Source organism: Ochotona curzoniae, unplaced genomic scaffold (assembly GCF_017591425.1).
Source record: "Ochotona curzoniae isolate NIBS_2020 unplaced genomic scaffold, NIBS_Ocur_1.0 contig_66, whole genome shotgun sequence".
Lineage (NCBI taxonomy): Eukaryota > Metazoa > Chordata > Mammalia > Lagomorpha > Ochotonidae > Ochotona > Ochotona curzoniae.
The window spans coordinates 26,672,409-26,690,538 of record NW_024466512.1 but is presented as its reverse complement, the minus strand read 5'-3'; the positions used below and the strand labels follow the sequence as shown (position 1 = coordinate 26,690,538).

Below are 18,130 nucleotides of genomic sequence, written 5' to 3'. Positions count from 1 at the left end.
TGTCCTACATTTTGACATAGCTTCAAGCACACTCTCATATACATGCATACATTACACAGTATATATTAATATATACATATGTCACAGTATATGCTGATTTCTTTCAGTCATCAATTCTCAACTTGCAATTATTCAGTAGAATTTTGGGTGATTTCCTTGCATCATAATTACTTTTAGGTCATATCTATACATGGAAATCATACTTCATTTTTGCTCGTATTTTTAAACTACCAATACCCAGTATAATGAACCTATAATTTTCAAGTGAGCATTGGAAAGAAAAGGAACATGACTTAAGTGCCTCATGTTTTGTCTCTATCATGAATACAAAGTCCACTCAGAGGGTACTATAAAATGCGTCCAGTTGATTGGTCTCTTAGCATGTCCAAGAGGTATTGCAGACAAAGTTCACTCACAGGGTAGTATAAAATGTGTCTAGTGAAGAGACACAGCTTGAATTCCCAGGAGTGTTACAAGAGCCTGTGCTTTCCAGCTCACAGTAATCTCAACAGAGAAAGCTTCAATGGATCCAGCTGTGCTCCTGGTGTTGGCTCTCTCCTGTTTGCTTCTCCTTACCTTCTGGAAGCAGAGCTCAGGCAGAGGAAAGCTGCCTCCTGGACCCACTCCTTTCCCGATCATTGGAAACATTCTCCAACTGGATGTGAAGGATGTCAGCAAATCCTTGACCAATGTAAGAAAACACTATACTCTTGTTGTGGCATCCAATAGGAAAGTTGACTATTTGTAAAATCCATTCCTGGATGCGCAGTCTTATAAAAGATAATTGTAAATCAAAATACTCTGCAAACTTTGATGTTTCTGCTACCACTTTCTTTTTTTTTTTTTTTATTATTATTGTTGCTTACATTGTATTATGTAGTACAGCTCCATAGGCGCTGGGGATTCCCCCCACCCCTCCCACACCCCTCCCCCCATGGTGGATTCCTCCACCTTGTTGCATAACCATAGATCAAGTTCAGTTGAGATTTATTGCTTGCAAACACATGCCTAGCATAAAGTTCCGTGTCCTATTGTCCAGATAAGTTCAGTGGCCTCTTGGGGAGACCTTCTATGGTCTGAAGATAGGTCTAACAGAGTAAAGATCCGGTCAGTTAAAAGCCCCAACAAGGCCTCAGTATCATTATACAACATTATGGAATTAATTGACATAGTATTGGGTAAACAATATGTTAAAAATAATGCAAGTTCCATTCTTCGAGACATCTGGGTTGAGACAGTATCAATGACAGGTTCAAAAAATAACAAACAACCAAACAAAAATTACACGTTAAATCAAGGCAAACATGTGGTATCTAATCTTTTGGGATTCACTCATTTCCCTTAGCATTATAGTTTCCAGTTGTGCCCATTTAGCCACAAAGAACTGCATTTTGTTTTTTTTAATAGCTGAGTAGTATTCCATGGAGTAGATGAACCAAAGCTTTCTTATCCAATCTTCTGCTGATGGGCATTTTGGTTGCTTCCATGTTTTTGCAATTACTGATTGTGCTGCAATGAACATAGGGATGCATGTTGGTTTGTCGTAAAACAGGTGTTTTGGATATATTCCTAGGAGTGCTATTGCTGGGTCATATGGTATGCAGATTTTGAGTTGTTTGAGTGTTCTCCAGACTGATTTCCATAGAGGCTGTACCAATTTGCAGCTCCACCAGCAGTGGAGTAGGGTTCCCTTTTCCCCGCATCCTCGCCAGCAAGCGTCGTTGGTGTTCTTGTTTATGTGGGCCAATCTTGCTGGTGTTAGGTGGTACCTCATCGATGTTTTAATTTGGATTTCCCTTATTGCTAGGGAGCTGGAACATTTTTTCATATGTTTGTTTGCCATTTGGATTTGTTCCTTTGTGAAATGTTTGCCCATTTCCCGTGCCCATTTCTTGAGTGGCTTGTTCGTTTTGGTTTTTTGGTTGTTTTGAAGTTCTTTGTATATCCTGGAAATTAGCCCCCTATCGCCTATATCGTGTGCAAAGATCTTCTCCCACTCTGTGGGTTGCTTTTTTACTTTGTTGATTGTTTCCCTTGCTGTACAGAAGCTTCTTAGTTTGATGAGGTCCCATTTGTTTATTCTGTTCTCAACTGCTATTGCTTTTGGTGTCCTTCTTAGAAAGTTGGGACCTACTCCTAGGTCTTGCAGGGTATTTCCTACATTTTCTTGCAAGAGTTTGAAGGTTTCTGGATGTAGGTTTAGGTCTTTTATCCATGTAGATTGGATCTTGGTGTATGGTGATAGATGTGGGTCTATCTTTTTGTTTCTACAGGCTATCAGCCAGTTGTCCCAACAACATTTACTAAAGAGGCCTTCCCACTTGCTTGAGTTGTCATTGGTCTTTTTGTCAAAGATTAATTGGTTGTATTTGTGTGGGTTCCCTTTTGGAGCTTCTATTCTATTCCATTGATCTTCCTTTCTGTCTTTGTGCCAGTACCAGGCTGTTTTGATAACCACTGCTCTATAGTATGTCCAGAGGTCCGGGATTGTGATTCCCCCTGCTAACTTCTTATTTTTCAGGATGGTTCTAGCTATTCGTGGTTTTTTGTGTTTCCAGATGAACTTTTGAATCATTGTATCCAGTTCCGTGAAGAATGTTTTGGGCAATTTGATTGGAATTGCATTGAAAATGTATATTGCTTGTGGCAGTATAGACATTTTAATGATATTGATTTTGCCTATCCAGGAGCACGGGATGTTGTTCCATCTTTTGAGGTTTTGTTCAATTTCCTTTTTAAATAGTTTGTAGTTTTCTTCGAATAGGTCTCCTACGCTTTTGGTTAGATTTATTCCCAAATACTTCATACTTCTCTCAGCTATTTTGAATGGTATCCTGTTGGTTAGATTTTCTTCCATCTTGGTGTTATTTGCGTACACTATGGCTGTTGATTTTCGTTCGTTAATTTTGTACCCCGCCACTCTGCCAAACTCTCGTATAAGTTCTAGCAGTTTCTGTATTGAGTCTCCTGGTTTTTCTATGTATAGGATTATGTCATCTGCATATAGTGAAAGCTTGACTTCTTCGTTTCCTATACGTATGCCTTTGATTTCTTTTTCTTGTCTTATGGCCTCTGCAAGTACCTCTAGGACTATGTTGAATAGCAGTGGTGATAGCGGGCACCCTTGTCTTGTTCCAGATCGCAGTGGGAAGGGTTCTAGCTTTTCTCCATTCAGTATGATACTGGCGTTGGGTTTTTCATAAATTGCTTTGATTATGTTGTGGATTTTCCCGTCTATGCCTACTTTGGCTAGAGTTTTTAGCATGAAGAGGTGTTGGATTTTGTCGAAGGCTTTTTCTGCATCTATTGAAACTATTATGTGGTTCTTGTTTTGCAGTTTTTGGATATGGTTTATAACATTTATGGATTTCCGAATATTGAACCATCCCTGCATTCCAGGGATGAATCCTACTTGATCCGGATGAATGATCTGTCTGATGATTTTTTGAATTCTATTGGCTAGGATTTTGTTGAGAATTTTAGCATCAATGTTCATCAGAGAAATAGGTCTGTAGTTTTCCTTCTCTGATGGTTCTCTGTCCGGTTTTGGGATTAAGGTGATGTTGGCTTCATAGAATGAGTTTGGGAGGGTTGCTTCCTCCTCTATTGTTTTGAAGAGCTTGTAGAGGATTGGGGTTAGTTCTGTTCGGAATGTTTTGTAGAATTCTGTAGTGAAGCCGTCTGGGCCTGGGCTTTTTTTCGTTGGGAGATCCTTGATGACTGTTTCAATCTCTACCTCGGTTATGGGTTTATTTAATTCTGCAGTTGCCTCCGGACTGAGTTTTGGTAGGTGGTGGGAGTCCAAGAACTTTTCTATTTCTTGGTGGTCCTCAAATTTGTGGGAGTACAGTTCTTTGTAGTAATTTCTAATTATTTTCTTAATGATTGCAGTGTCTGTTGTTATGTTGCCTTTTTCATCTTTAATGCTATTGATTCTCACTTTCTCTTGTTTTTTTTTGGTCAATCGGGCCAGTGGAGTGTCTATTTTGTTTATTTTCTCAAAAAACCAACTTTTTGATTTGTTGATTTTATGTATAGTTTTTTTGATTTCTATTTGGTTTATCTCCTCCCTTGTTTTGATGATTTCTTGTTTCCTATTGTGCGTGGGACTCTTCTGCTGCTGTTTTTCCAGATCCTGGAGGTGTGAGGTTAGTTCCTGTATTTGGCGTCTTTCTTGGGCCTTGACATGCGCTCCGATTGCGATGAATCTACCTCGTAGCACTGCTTTGGCAGTGTCCCACAAGTTTTGGAATGTTGTATCAGAGTTTTCATTGGTTTCCATAAATTTTTTGATCTCATCTTTAATTTCTTCTCTGACCCATTGTTCGTTTAATAGCATATTGTTCAATTTCCAAGAGTGCCTATACTTCCTGGGGAGTTTTGAGTTGTTGATTTCCAGTTTCATCCCATGGTGGTCTGAGAGGGTACATGGTATGATACTAATGTTTTGGAAGTTGTTTAGATTCGCTTTATGTCCTATCATGTGGTCGATTCTGGAGAAGGTGCCATGCACCGCTGAGAAGAAGGTATAGTCTGTGGCCTTAGGATAAAAAGTTCTATATATGTCTACTAAGTCCAGTTGTTCTATTGTTTGTGTGAGCTCTGTTGTTTCTTTGTTGAGTTTTTGTTTCGTAGACCGGTCCATTGTTGTTAGAGGTGTGTTGAGATCGCCTACAAGAATTGTGCGGGTGTCTATGTCTTCCCTTAAGTCTGTAAGTAATTGCTTTACGTAAGTAGGTGCATTAAGATTCGGTGCATAAACATTAATGATGGTGATTGCTTCTTGATGGATCTTTCCTTTCACCAGTATAAAATGGCCTTCCCTGTCTCTTTTGATGTTAGTTAGAATGAAATCTATCTCGTCTGAAATTAGGATAGCTACCCCAGCTTTTTTTTCTCGTCTATTGGCGTGAAATATCTTTTTCCATCCCTTCACTTTCAGTTTCTTTGCATCCTTTCTGGTTAGATGCGTTTCTTGTAGGCAACAGATGGTTGGGTCTTGTTTGATGATCCATTCTATTAATCTCTGTCTTTTGATTGGTGAATTTAGACCATTTGTGTTGAGAGTTAAAATTGAGAGGTTGCAATTTTGCCCTGCCATGTGATTGTGTTGTGTGTGTGTTGTTGCCTATGTAATTGTCTTGTTCGTGTGGCCTTTAGTTTGGAGACCTTCTTATTTGCCAACTTTGTTTGTGATTTGCCTCCTTTTTGTCCGGGACTAGCGCATTTCTAAGGAGACTTTGCAGAGCTGGTTTTGTGTAGACATATTCTTCTAGTTTTTCTTTGCTATTGAAGTATCTGATTTCGTTCTCATATACAAATGAGATCTTTGCTGGGTAGATTATTTTTGGTTGACAGTTGTTTTGTTTCAGGACTTGGAAGATCTTTGTCCATTCTCTCCTTGCTTGTAGGGTCTCTTCGGAGAAGTCAGCAGTGATTCTGATGGGTTTTCCCCTGTATGTGATCTTTTCTCTACTTCGTACTTGTCTCAGGATTCCTTCTTTGTCTTCATTGGAGTAGAACTTGAGCACCGTGTGTCTGGGTGAAGATCTCTTTGGATCATATCTGTTGGGAGTTCTCTGTCCATCCTGTATGCGGGGTGGATTCGTGTTCCAAGTGTTTTGGAAGTTTTCCTGTATAATTTCATCAAGCACTGCTTGCATCCCAGATTCTCTTTCTACTCCCTCGGGGAGGCCGATGATCCGAATATTCAATTTTCTAAGGTAATCTTTCATCTCTTGCATCATTTTATTAGTTTTGCTGAGGTTTGTCTCCAGCTGTTTAATTCGCTGGGCACCTTCATTTTGTGTGTCTTCTGTGTCAGAGATCCTTTCCTCTGCCGCATTTATTCTGTTGATGAGGCTTTCAATCTTATTATCTTGGGCATCCAGTTTGGTTTTGATTTGTTGTATTTCGGTGATTATGCGGTTCTGGAAGTCTTCCAGCTTTGTGTCCACGTCTCTGAGAAATTTTAGCATTATTTTCATCAATTCCTTTGCTGGTAACACGTCCATGTCTTCATCTCGTATCGTCGATATTGATAATGGCTTTTGGCCCTTGTTTGGTGGGGTGCTGGCTCTTTCATCTGGAGCACAACTCTTTCTGGTGGTTTTTCCCATTGCGTTGGTGTATTCTGGTGGGGCAAATGGACCCGTGTGTTGAGGGGCCGTCAGGTGCTTTCCTGTAGAGATTGGAGCCTGCAGGCGTGGTGTTGCCAGGCGTGGTAGTTTTCAAGGCACCGTTGGTGCGTTCTCAGGGCCCGGGGCTGTAGAGCACCACCTTGGGGGCCCAGTGGATTCCAGGCACACTCTGGGCACCTCTTCTACAGGTGTGACACCCCAGGGCGTGGAGGGATGGAGGCGCTCTCTGGGTGTGCCCCCTGCACGGGAATCCACAGGGCTTAGAAGGTTTTATGTGCTTTCTCCCTGCGTTCTCCGTGTCAGGGACTGCAGGGTCTTTCAGAGCCCACCTGGTGCGTCTCCCACACACGGGACTGTGGGTGAGGCACTTTCCAGGCGTGGCTCTTGTGCAGTGAATCCACCACTCGTGGTGTGTGGGTGTTCAGAGCCCCTGCTCCCGTGTGGCTCCCCCACACAGGCCCTTAGCGGAGGAGTGGCCCAGGCGCCCTGTTATAATGACTTCACGGCAGGTTCGCACCGTGTGAGTATGGTGCTGGAGTTTTCAGAGCTCTCCTGGTGGGTCGCCCACACTCAGAACTGCGGGATGGTAGGCGAGGAGTGAGCAGTTCACTCTATGGGAGTGGTACCTGCGTGTCAGGGACACACAGCGCTACACTTCCCAAATCTCAGAGGTCTCCTGACACCTGACACCTGCGCTGCGGAGGCGGCTGCTGCAGGCGGGGCCGCCCAGTCCGCTCGGTGCAGCGTTCAGAGTCCTCCCGGTCCTCCACCAGGCAGGGTGTGGGGGACTCCAGACCCTTGCCAGCTGTCTCTGCGCACCGAGCCGCACTGGCCCCCTCAGCGCAAGAACAACCGAGGCGCCTTCCCAGGGCCCCTTCAGCCACCAACACCACTGAGCGTAGTTCCCAAAGCAAAGACCCGACAGTTTCAGGCTGCCTGCCCCGCGATCTCAGAGGCTGTAACCTCAGCAGGGGTCGAGTAATGCGAAGGCTGCCACGTCAACCCCCCCCCCCCCCCCCCCCGCTCACCAAACGTCCGGCCGCTGCAGTCTGCCTCCGCCGCTGTTGAGGGCCTCCCGCCGGGGACGATCCCCCTGATCTCCCCGCCTCCGAGCTGGCCGCGTCTCCCGTCAGGCCGTTTTCAAAAGTGACTCAGCAGGTCTGGCGTGGGATGTCGGTTTCTCTGCCTTTGCCCTGCTCCGTTCTCGTTGTTCTTCCGAGTTGTGTGGATCTTTTTGGCTCCACACTGTCCCAGGGAGCTTCACGGACCTCTCCCTGCGGTTCCCTGCTGTTCCTCTTTGCTGCTTCTGTAGCGTTCTATCCCTCTCTCACTAGACGCTCACTCACAGCCTTCCTCCTACGTCGGCCATCTTCCTCTCCCATCTGCTACCACTTTCACGAGCTAAGTAGAGAAACATCGAGTCACTTTATGGTCAATTCAAAATAATAAAATGGCTAATGTTTGGAGGACTGCCAGCATTGTTTGCTTTTGTGATCCAAATTTCATCCAAGAAATCATATACTGTATTATACTGTATTTTAGTCAAATTATCCATGAAAACTGAACAACTTTGTGGAAAAAGCAAAATACGATACCAAGCTATAGGTGCTGGAGTAATTTGCATGAAGGAAAGAACTGATTGCTCAGTGCCCAATTGCCATGTCAGAATTATTTTAGTTTCTATTAAAAAGGCTCTGTGTGTAGCCAAGAATGTAGAAGATGGAAGAAATTATTTCTTGCTCCTGCCTCTATGGTACTGAGTCACTTTATTTTATTTAGATTGATTTGCTTTATTAGGAAGACAAAATGACTGAGAGAGAGGGACAGAGTAGGAAAGAGATTCCTTATCTTCTCTTAGGCTTTCTAAATGTTCTCAATGGCCAAGGGCTGAGTGGAGCAAAAGCAGGAGTCATGAACTCTACTTGGATCTCCATTGTGGATAGCAGTGTTACTGCCTAAGATGTTTAAAAAATTGAAAGACCAAAGTTGCAGAGAGGAGCAGAGAGAAAGACATTTTGCTTATTTCTCTTTCAGTACCAACCAGCACATCATAAATTTGGCTGGGCAGTAGAATTACTGTTGGTGAATTCTGCAAATGTACAATGCCAATGTTCACCGCTGTGTTGCTAAGTCAGAATGCTCACGAGGAGAGTTCCCCAAGTAATTCTGTAGACAGTTGTGTACTGATTGAAACAGAGATTGAATAAATTATAAATGGACCTATAATTACTGGTTACAGGACACTGGAATTAAATTTGGAAATTTTAAAACCTGCTTCCTTATTCATAAAAATATGAAAATAAGCTTCTGTGTGTGTTGTTGGAGAATTAACTATAAGCTCCATGTGGATTGCCTGGGCCATTGTACGACACATCATAGGCCATTCATGAGAGGCAGCTAAAATAATTACTATCCTATTTCAGCATAAGTAGAAATATTTGAATCCATGACAGAGTAAAAAATGCAACATATGCACTGATTATTTCTATATGATTAAGAAATAATTTATGGACCTTGATATGTTTAACTAATCTTTCCTAACGCTTTCTTCAGTTCTCCAAAGTCTATGGCCCAGTGTACACTCTGTATTTTGGAATGAAGCCCACAGTGGTGTTGCATGGATATGAGGCAGTGAAGGAGGCCCTGATTGATCTTGGAGAAGAGTTTGCTGGAAGAGGCAGCTTCCCTATGGCTGAAAAAATTAATAAAGGACTTGGTAAGTGTGCCTGAAAATCTCCTCTCACATCTGTGTTTTCCTGCTTGTTATGCATCTCCCTCCTAGTTTATGTCTCCCTTTCTGGCAGGGATCGTTTTTAGCAAAGGAAAGATATGGAAAGATACTAGACGCTTCTCCATCATGACCCTGCGGAATTTTGGGATGGGGAAGAGGAGCATAGAGGAGCGAGTTCAAGAGGAGGCCTGCTGCCTTGTGGAGGAGCTGAAGAAAACCAATGGTGGGTGACCCTTTACTCTGCACTGCTCCCCTCTCTGTGATACTCTTGGAAACACTTCAGGCTGGACAGATCACCCATTCATGACCTGACTGTCACCTTACCTTTGGAGGTGGGGCATTTTGAAACAGAGTGAAGTTTGTGTGTAACTGGTCTCAATATACAGTATGATTGTGCTTCTACTGTGGGTCTAAAAGTTTACATATATACACACAAATACAGACTCCAAGATTTACAATAACCTCTTGTTGCTTGGTGTAAGATATAATCCAGTCTGTTGGTTCACTCCCCTTTCCACATTCCCGCAATAACCAGGACTGGACTGGACCCCTTTAAAGCAATGTACTCAATTTATGTCTCCCATTTGAGTGACATTAACTTAGTTTAGCTACTTGAGCCACCACCTTTTGCCTCCAAAATCTGAACTATCAGGAAGTTGGAATTATTTAGACCCTGGTTTTGACCCAAAGCAATCATTTAAAAACACAAAGTTTCTTAACTAGTATCATAAGCACTAACCCAAACACTTGCCTTTTCTCATAATATATGAATGACTTCAACTTTTAACATTTTTCTTTAAATAGATGAATTTATCGCAATCTGCCTCCTTACTTCCTCTCTATTGACTCAACAGAAAATTTTATTTGTCATTATTTGTAACTATTCTTTATTTTTTCCAGAAGTTTTCAGGCATGTACTATTTTCTCACTCTGATTTCAGATTTTATTGCAGACATAATTTTTTGTTTGAAAACTTGAATTATGTAAAACTTTATTCCTACCCAAATTAGAGATCTCTCATATTAAGGATATATGTAAAAATAATAAACATAAGTTGAGTAATGGAAATATCAGTGTTGATTTTGTGTGCTATTTTTTCTATTCCTCCCCAGATTTTTCAGACAAGACATTGCTGAAAATTTCTAAACTATTGTGAGTAGAACTAAAAGACTTACTGTTATAATTTAATAACTTTTTCTCATATTCTCAGCTTCGCCCTGTGATCCCACCTTTATCCTGGGCTGTGCCCCCTGCAATGTGATTTGCTCCATAATTTTTCATAATCGTTTTGACTATAAAGATAAGGAGTTTATTACATTGATGGAAAAATTAAATGACATTATCAGGATTCTTAGCTCTCCATGGTTACAGGTGAGATCAAATTCTTTTCTTTTTGAAAAAAAAAATCTGTCCTTGTATCTGACAAGTTCAAGGTTGTGTATGGAACAAGCTGTGAACTGAGTATTTTATTTACACTCAGGAAAACAAATCCCCACAAACGAGCCCAGTGTCAAGTCTATGAGGCTCTTGTCCCATGATTATTCCACTAAAATGCAAGTCCATTTCTATAAATTCACTTCAGTAATGGCCAAAGAATGTCTTTGTCTCTTATGGGACACTCAGGCTGTTTGTATTGTTAAAATGTTTATGTATATGTTTTAAATGCAGGATCATAGAAAGGGACAGAGAGAGAGAGAGAATCTCCTATCAGCTAATCCACTGCTTGCATGGACACAATGGTGGGAACAGAGCTAACAGCCTGACACCCCCTGCAATGCTGTCACATAGATTCAGGGTTTGATGGGCTCCCCATCACCTACTGCCCTGCCAGGTACACTGGCAGTAGCACCCAGGACTTGAGATAACATTCATATGGGAAGCTCATGTCACAAGAGATAGCTTAACCTGCTCTGCCACAATACAGATGCCAAAGCCCTGTAAGATGTGGTCTCCAGCAAATCCAGTGGGAGAGAGGGTGAAAAAAAGACAAAAAATATACAGATCTTCCCAATACTACTTTTTCTACCTTTACCTATACCTACTGTATCATTATACATTTAAATATCAGAACGTCAATCTTGTAACTGTTAGGTAAGGGTTGTATTCTTGTGATGATTCAGGGAATAATATTGGGGGTGGTGGTGGGGAAACATGAAGAGATGAAGGGGTGGAGGAAGGGAAAACCCTTCTCTCTAGACAACTCTTGGTAAATAATAGACATTTAATAAAGAGGCATAAAAGTAAAAACAAACAAAAGCAGAAATACATTAATCTTCCATTCACTGGTTCACTTCCAGAATGATCCCTGATGGCCAGGGCCAGGTCAGACAGATGCCAGGAGCCAGGAACTGAAGTGCTGGGGCCTCACAGGCCACCTCTGATGCCTGTCAGCAAGCAGAGTAGCCGAGACCCAATCTTGCTCACAATGGCAAACGCAGACATCCCGAGAAGTGGCTTTACTTGCTGCTCAGTCATGCCCTCATTTACCTTATATTTCAAGTTGTAGAGATGGAGTAATGTTTAAAATGGAAGATTTGTGTGAAAAGGGGTTTTATACTATAAAAATGTGAATCTAGGAAATGACTGCCAAGTTTACTCTTTGGGGCAGGCTTCTCTGCCTGTTTTATAAGCATATAGAACTATCTCACATTTACCCTCTTAAGGTAGACCATATTTTACACATAATTATAATCATAATTCCTAAGTAGGGTTGAATATATATACATACATATATGTATGCGTGTGTGCATATACATATATATGTGTGTGTTTTTTATTAAATAAAGTGTTGTTTTCTATTTTAGGTTTGCAATAATTTTCCTTATTTACTTGATTATCTCCCAGGAAGCCATAACACCTTAGTAAAAAATTTAAATTATACACACAATTTTATCATGAAGAGAGTGAAAGAACACCAGAAATCACTGGATATTAATAATCCTCAGGACTTTATTGATTGCTACTTGATCAAAATGGACAAGGTGAAATATTCTAAGAGTTCATTATTTCGTTGTTTGTATATTTTTAGCTTCATTGGACAAGTGCTTATATCAGTGGTCAACGAATATTTAAATGGTTTGCCTCATTTGACAATTTATCTGCTGTGTGAATGAGTCTTCAGTATCATGAAAAATGTAAGGGTACTTCACAAAAAATGTAAGCAAATGAGGAATTGAAAGAAGTTAATTTTACTGTAAGAGATGGAAGCTAATGCATTTTTCATAATGTATATTTCCATCAAATTTTTAAAGACACATCATATAAAATTGACTTTTTAATGATTAGATTCATGGTCCTCATTTTTTTGAGCTAAACAAGATGCACATCACAGGTGAAAAGCAATGATAGCAAACAATTAAAAATCGCAAAATATCAGCTCTCATGTGAAGATGAACAACATCATTGCAGGCAGTGTAAGGAGGAGGAAGGAAGCACAGCTTAATCTTAGTGCACTTCCTCCATATCTTGAACACTGAAATAGACTGTTAGATATTTGCAGTGATGGACAGGAGGGAGATTTTCAGATTAAGATGAAATTGGAGGTGTGTGGATCTGCAGTGGAAAAGAATAGGTGGCAGAAAGAAATGGACTTATCTGATTGTAATTAAGCAATTTTTAAGATCACGGAGATCAAGGTTGATGTCTACAAGGTAACCTGCGAGCATGGTTTCTTGTCACAGTGCTTGATCTGTGCTTTTATTTAATGATCTATTGCTAGTATACTAGTAGAATTCTTAGATTTTGCTTTTATATAAAAAATAAGGGGAAATGTACTAAACATTACCTAAACAATATGGATTCATTTACCTCAGGTCTCAAATTCAGCAAGTCTGGCAATAGTAGAGTCTACACAAAGCATCACAATTGGGTACCTTGCAATTTTCTATGCCGCTTGTAGTACACAGTTTTTCATGAATAAATCGTCCACTTCCAAGATGATGTCCGCTTTACCTCAACACTGTTTATAGCAAGAAGAAAATAGAAGAAGTGATACTATTAGGGTTCCATTAACATTCTTTTTGTGTGAAAGAAATATGCATAACATTCCTAGCTATAGTCTCTTGAATGAAATTTTTAGTCAACCCCCCCAAAAAAATAAGGGAGCAGCAAATGAAATGTGGCAGGGTTATTGAGGGTTTCTACCATTATCTACAAATGTTTTACTAATACTAAAGTTTCAGATTTTTTCTGTTAGCTGTACGTTTTTAAGCAATGTATGTTATTTTGGATATGCATAATAAAAATGTATTTCAAATGATTTGTAAAATTATATCAATTCATTCCTAGGACAAGAATAATCCACAGTCGGACCTCAGTTATGAGAGCTTGGTAATCACAGTGGCTGATTTGTTTTCAGCTGGCACAGAGACAACCAGCACAACACTGAGGTACTCGCTCCTGCTCCTGCTGAAGCACCCGGAGGTCACAGGTAAGACTGCAGATCAAGAGCAAAGTGGAGTTCAGGAAAGAAGCTGGAAGCTGTAGCTAATTTCTCCCACCTTGTTTGTCCTAGAAATTTTGCTGTTGCTTAAACTCTGTGCCAACAGCTGGTCCTCTACTCATGTAATGACCAGGTCGATACAGGACAACTTTGTCCATTGCAGGAGAAAAGGCAAGAGAAGTAGGGACAGCATGGAGGACAAAGAGCAGTGAAGCTCAAGGGCAGTGTCTGTGTTTATGGGAGCTGTTAACATAGCGGACGCCAGAACGCAAGTTGTCCTGAGATTGTGTTCTGTTTTTGTGTTACAGTGCATGTTTTTCATCTAAATTTCTGAAATCGAGTTAGATATTATGGGCTGTGAGAACCAAACTGTGCAAAGACACATGCTGAAAAATATCCAAATAGGCATTTTGGAACACACAAACACACATATACACATATATTGTAATACAATTTTAAGTCTCATAATATTTTATTTCTGTTTTCCTTTAGGCAAGTGTTTTCTTGATTTGATTGTCTTCTGTACTTCAGACAGATAGCTCCTATTTATTTCAGTTTTTACATGTGCCATTTAATACAGTCATTTATGTATCAATATATCCTAGTGTCCAGCTTTTATGAGAGCACACTGTATCTATTTTATGATAATTTTACAAGTGTCTTTCTTGACATAACGTCTATAATTCTGTTGAAATACCTTCATTATGGTTACTGAAACTCTAAATTGCTGTGATAAATGTGCCAATTTTCTTATTCTCCTCATTATTTCTTACCTTTATCATATCAGCTAAAGTATACGAGGAGATTGAGCGTGTGGTCGGCAGAGACCGGAGCCCCTGCATGCAGGACAGGAGCCACATGCCCTACACGGACGCTGTCATCCACGAGATCCAGAGGTTCATTGACCTTCTTCCTTCTAACCTGCCCCACTCAGTGACATGTGACGTTAAATTCAGAGACTTCTTTATCCCCAAGGTAACATTTCTGTTTCATTGAACCTCATTGCTCTTAAACTCCCTTCCCACAGCGTGGTTCCAATCCCCTGCCAGCACCATGTGAGAGTAGTGCAAAGACCCTGTGTGTGGCAATTTGGCAGACTCATTGCTGCCCCCAGCAGATCTTGGTGTGTCAGTGTGTAGCTTCTAGATTGTTACCTCTTTAGTGTAGTTTTGGCTAATCTTAGGTATTTACATTTCCGAGTAAGTGTCAAAAGTGTCAGTTTGTCATTTTCCCTAACTTCATTTTTTTAATCATTGTGACGTAAGTTCTTTTTAATGAAGTATAGTTTCTTTTCATTTATGAATGTAGTACTGATCCTATTTCTTTAGGCTCTTTTTAACTTTTTCAGTCTTATGTTTAGTATAATGGTTTACAAACCTATGCTATTTTTATTTCTGATAATTAATATTTTTTGTTTTGTTAGACATTTTTTGAAAAACACGTTTCCACTTTACAATATGGCATATTGAAACATAAATAATTTTTTATACAGATGACCCTATATTAAACATTCATTGCTAGTGGTTTATTTGTAGATTGGTTTGTAACTTCTGTGTACTTTACCTCCTATCTGGGTTAATGATTTTTAGTTTTTATTTTCTAACTGTCCTGCATGATGGCATCTGTGTCTTATATCATGAGGTGTTGTCTGTCAGAGCTCTCCAGAACAAAGGTTCTTCTTATGTACAGTTAGTGAAAACCTGTGGTGTATAGCTTTAGGTCTGCATTTATCAATTTTACTTCACAAATCACCAATCAACCTTAAAATGATAATGTTTGGGGCCCGGCGCGGTGGCGCAAGTGGTTAAGGTCCTCCCCTTGCACGCCCGGGATCCCATATGGGCGCCGGTTCTAATCCCGGCAGCCTCGCTTCCCTTCCAGCTCCCTGCCTGTGGCCTGGGAAAGCAGCAGAGGACGGCCCAAAGCTTTGGGACCCTGCACCCACGTGGGAGACCCGGAAGAGGCTCCTGGCTTCGGATCGGCATAGTATCGGCCCGTTGCGCTCACTTGGGGAGTGAATCATCGGACGGAAGATCTTCCTCTCTGTCTCTCCTCTCTGTATATCCGCCTTTCCAATGAGAAAATAATAAAAAAATAAATCTTAAAAAAAAAAAATAAATTAAAAAAAAAATGATAATGTTTGCCTGGAATGAGGATCCTGCTATGACTTACTCCCTAATTTTGATGTTTCTAAATGATCATTTCAAGGTAGAACTAAACTGTGACTTAGTATTCCCTCATATTGTAAAATGAAGAGAAAATACACCATAATTCTATTCAGTAGCTTTGTACTTGCTGCCGAATTTATTTTCATTTCAGAAGAGGTAATTATAAAATGTAAGTTCTGTAAACAGGTCCTCTGGACATTTCAAATGCCAACAAAAACCTCTGCCTGAAGCCACACATGAGCCAGGTGAAAATATATTGAAGTACAACAGCACATGGCAGCAGGAATCAGAGTGCAAACTTAATAAGAATAGTCAAAGGTTTTGACACCCAAGCACCCATGTATTCACTCCTACAATTGGGGAGACATTTTAGCAAAACTAACTGCCACTAGCCTTAAGCTCATTCTGTTCATTATTTGCTCTTTATGGCTAGAAATGTAACTGCTTTCCTTGGACTTGAGTTTTCTCAACTGTGGACTACAGGCTTATCTAAATGATGTCCACTGTTCTTTATAACTAACTTGATCTGCTTGTGTCTGTTTTATGCAGGGCACAACCATCATAACATCACTGACATCGGTGCTACATGATGAAAAAGAATTTCCTAACCCAAATGTGTTTGACCCTGGACACTTTCTGGATGAGAGTGGCAACTTTAAGAAGAGTGACTATTTCATGCCCTTCTCAGCAGGTCCTAAAAATTCATTTCCTGAAATAATAAGAGGAGAAATTATAGTTATTTATTTATTACTTTTAATGCAGAGGTAGAAGAAGGGAAATATAGGCAAAGGAGAGAGAGAGCGAGCGAGCAAGAGAGAGAGAGGTAGAAAAGGAGGGAATGAGAGAGGAAGAGAGGGAGAAAGGGAGAGAGAGACAGAGAGGACGGGAGGGAACGAGAGAAAGATAGATTGATTTTCTCTCTGTTAGTTCATTTCACAAACGGTTACAATGTCCCAAATCCAGGATATGCTGGGTCATGCTGAATCTAGAGGAAAGAAACAAATGTCAGGATCTCCCATGTGTATGGCAGCAGCTCAAGCATCTGAGTTGTTCTATGCTAATTTGCCAGGACATTAGCATGGCACTGTAAGGAACAGGTGCAGCCAGGACCTGAATCAGCACTCATAGAGGATACCAACATCTCAGGCAGTGGCTTAATATACAAAACTACAAAGCCTGCCCCAATAATTAGATAAATTTTGGTTGTCTGGAACTCACCAGGAGCATCCTTAACTGGGTAGAATTCTCCTGGGTCCATACTAAGGAAGAGTGCTCCCAGTGCCTGTGGACTTATCCTGTTCATGATACATTCTCAATACTACTGATGCTCTGTGATTTTGACTCATTTCTTCCACAATGAAGAAACTAAGGAAGAGATTGATGGCAATCCTCACCCACCAAGGTAATAACATGTAACTCCACTACTTCATTGAATGTCTTCTGTGTGGTGTCACTCACCCTGCAGGAACATGTATGAAAATAAATGTGTTTGTGAACACAGAACAGCACTCAAGGGACTCACATCAAGTTAGTCAGCCCACCGAGTAAGCATTTCCTTGAAATCTAGTATTATTAGTTCTGTAAAGAGGTATTCATGGAATGCAGGTTTGTATGGGGAGAATCTATGTGATTTTTGCTGTCTCATACTCTCTGTACTGCACAGAGAAGCAGTAGCAACACTCTAACAATGAAAATGGTTTTTCATCTGCCACATCCAAAGCAAAAAGAATGGATAAAACAGAAGTAGCATGTTATTAAGGATGTAGTGAATTAAGGAGCAGATGGAATTGGGGAACCAGTGGGACATTGTCCCGATATCCTGGAGTGATTTCAGAGCATTGTGCTCTTCCTCTGTCACTTCCTCTATCACTTCCGTAACGTGTTGGATATTGGAACTACCAACCTGCAAAGTTAATGCTTGCCTTTGTCAAGGAGATCTAATGAGCTCTAAAGTCCATTTCATATATTGAACCGTAATACTATGTCAATAGGAGAGACTTATTTTCAAGGCTTACATTTTAGCCCAAGGGGGAAAAAAACATTCTGATTGAAAGTGGTTCATGCTTCAATGAAAAGATAAACGTAATCAGTTTTATTGATCATAATGGGTATTATGTAGAAAGGTAATATCTTGGGCACTGAAAATAATATAAGATAATCACTCTGTTTTGGTTGGAAAGAACAATCTACTAGAATTTGTAACTTTAAACTTGCAGCCAGAGCTAGGAATAGAAGAGTGTGAAGGAAAGATAATGATAGTTGAAATATTAGTGAAGTTCAATTCTTAAATGAACTAGAAATGTACCCTGCTTTCGTTCATCTTTCTGAAAATCACTCCACTTGTTAATGTATATTCATTTACTATGTATTCCGTTTGTGCCCATCAAAAATACAGTGTTTGTTACATTCACAGTTACATGGAGGAACTAGTCATTCTCTCTGTTTACTATTTTTAGGAAAAAGGATTTGTGTGGGAGAAGGTCTGGCCCGCATGGAGCTGTTTTTGTTCCTGACCACCATCTTACAGAACTTCAAGCTGAAATCTCTGGTTGATCCAGAGGACCTTGATGTCACTGCAGTTTTCAACGGATTTGTTTCTGTGCCACCTCCGTACCAACTCTGCTTTGTTCCTGCTTGAAAAGGGCAAACT

General features: G+C 40.5%; 1 protein-coding gene across 3 annotated transcripts; it reads left to right on the top strand.

Moving 5' to 3' along the window:
• Positions 1 to 523: 523 nt before the first annotated feature.
• On the top strand, positions 524 to 18,118 carry LOC121164008 (cytochrome P450 2C5-like). Of its 3 annotated transcripts, XM_040991839.1 has the most exons (10): positions 524 to 691; positions 8,694 to 8,856; positions 8,945 to 9,094; positions 10,082 to 10,242; positions 11,676 to 11,842; positions 12,371 to 12,413; positions 13,195 to 13,300; positions 14,100 to 14,287; positions 16,030 to 16,171; positions 17,937 to 18,118. In XM_040991839.1, the coding sequence occupies exons 1-10, from the start codon at positions 524 to 526 to the stop codon at positions 18,116 to 18,118; spliced, it is 1,470 nt and encodes a 489-aa protein (XP_040847773.1). The 3 variants fall into 3 exon arrangements, with proteins under 3 accessions (XP_040847773.1, XP_040847772.1, XP_040847774.1); XM_040991838.1 differs by lacking the exon at positions 12,371 to 12,413 and having other exon boundaries at positions 11,676 to 11,852; positions 13,159 to 13,300; XM_040991840.1 differs by lacking the exons at positions 11,676 to 11,842; positions 12,371 to 12,413 and having other exon boundaries at positions 10,082 to 10,280; positions 13,188 to 13,300.
• The last annotated feature ends 12 nt before the right edge of the window (positions 18,119 to 18,130 follow it).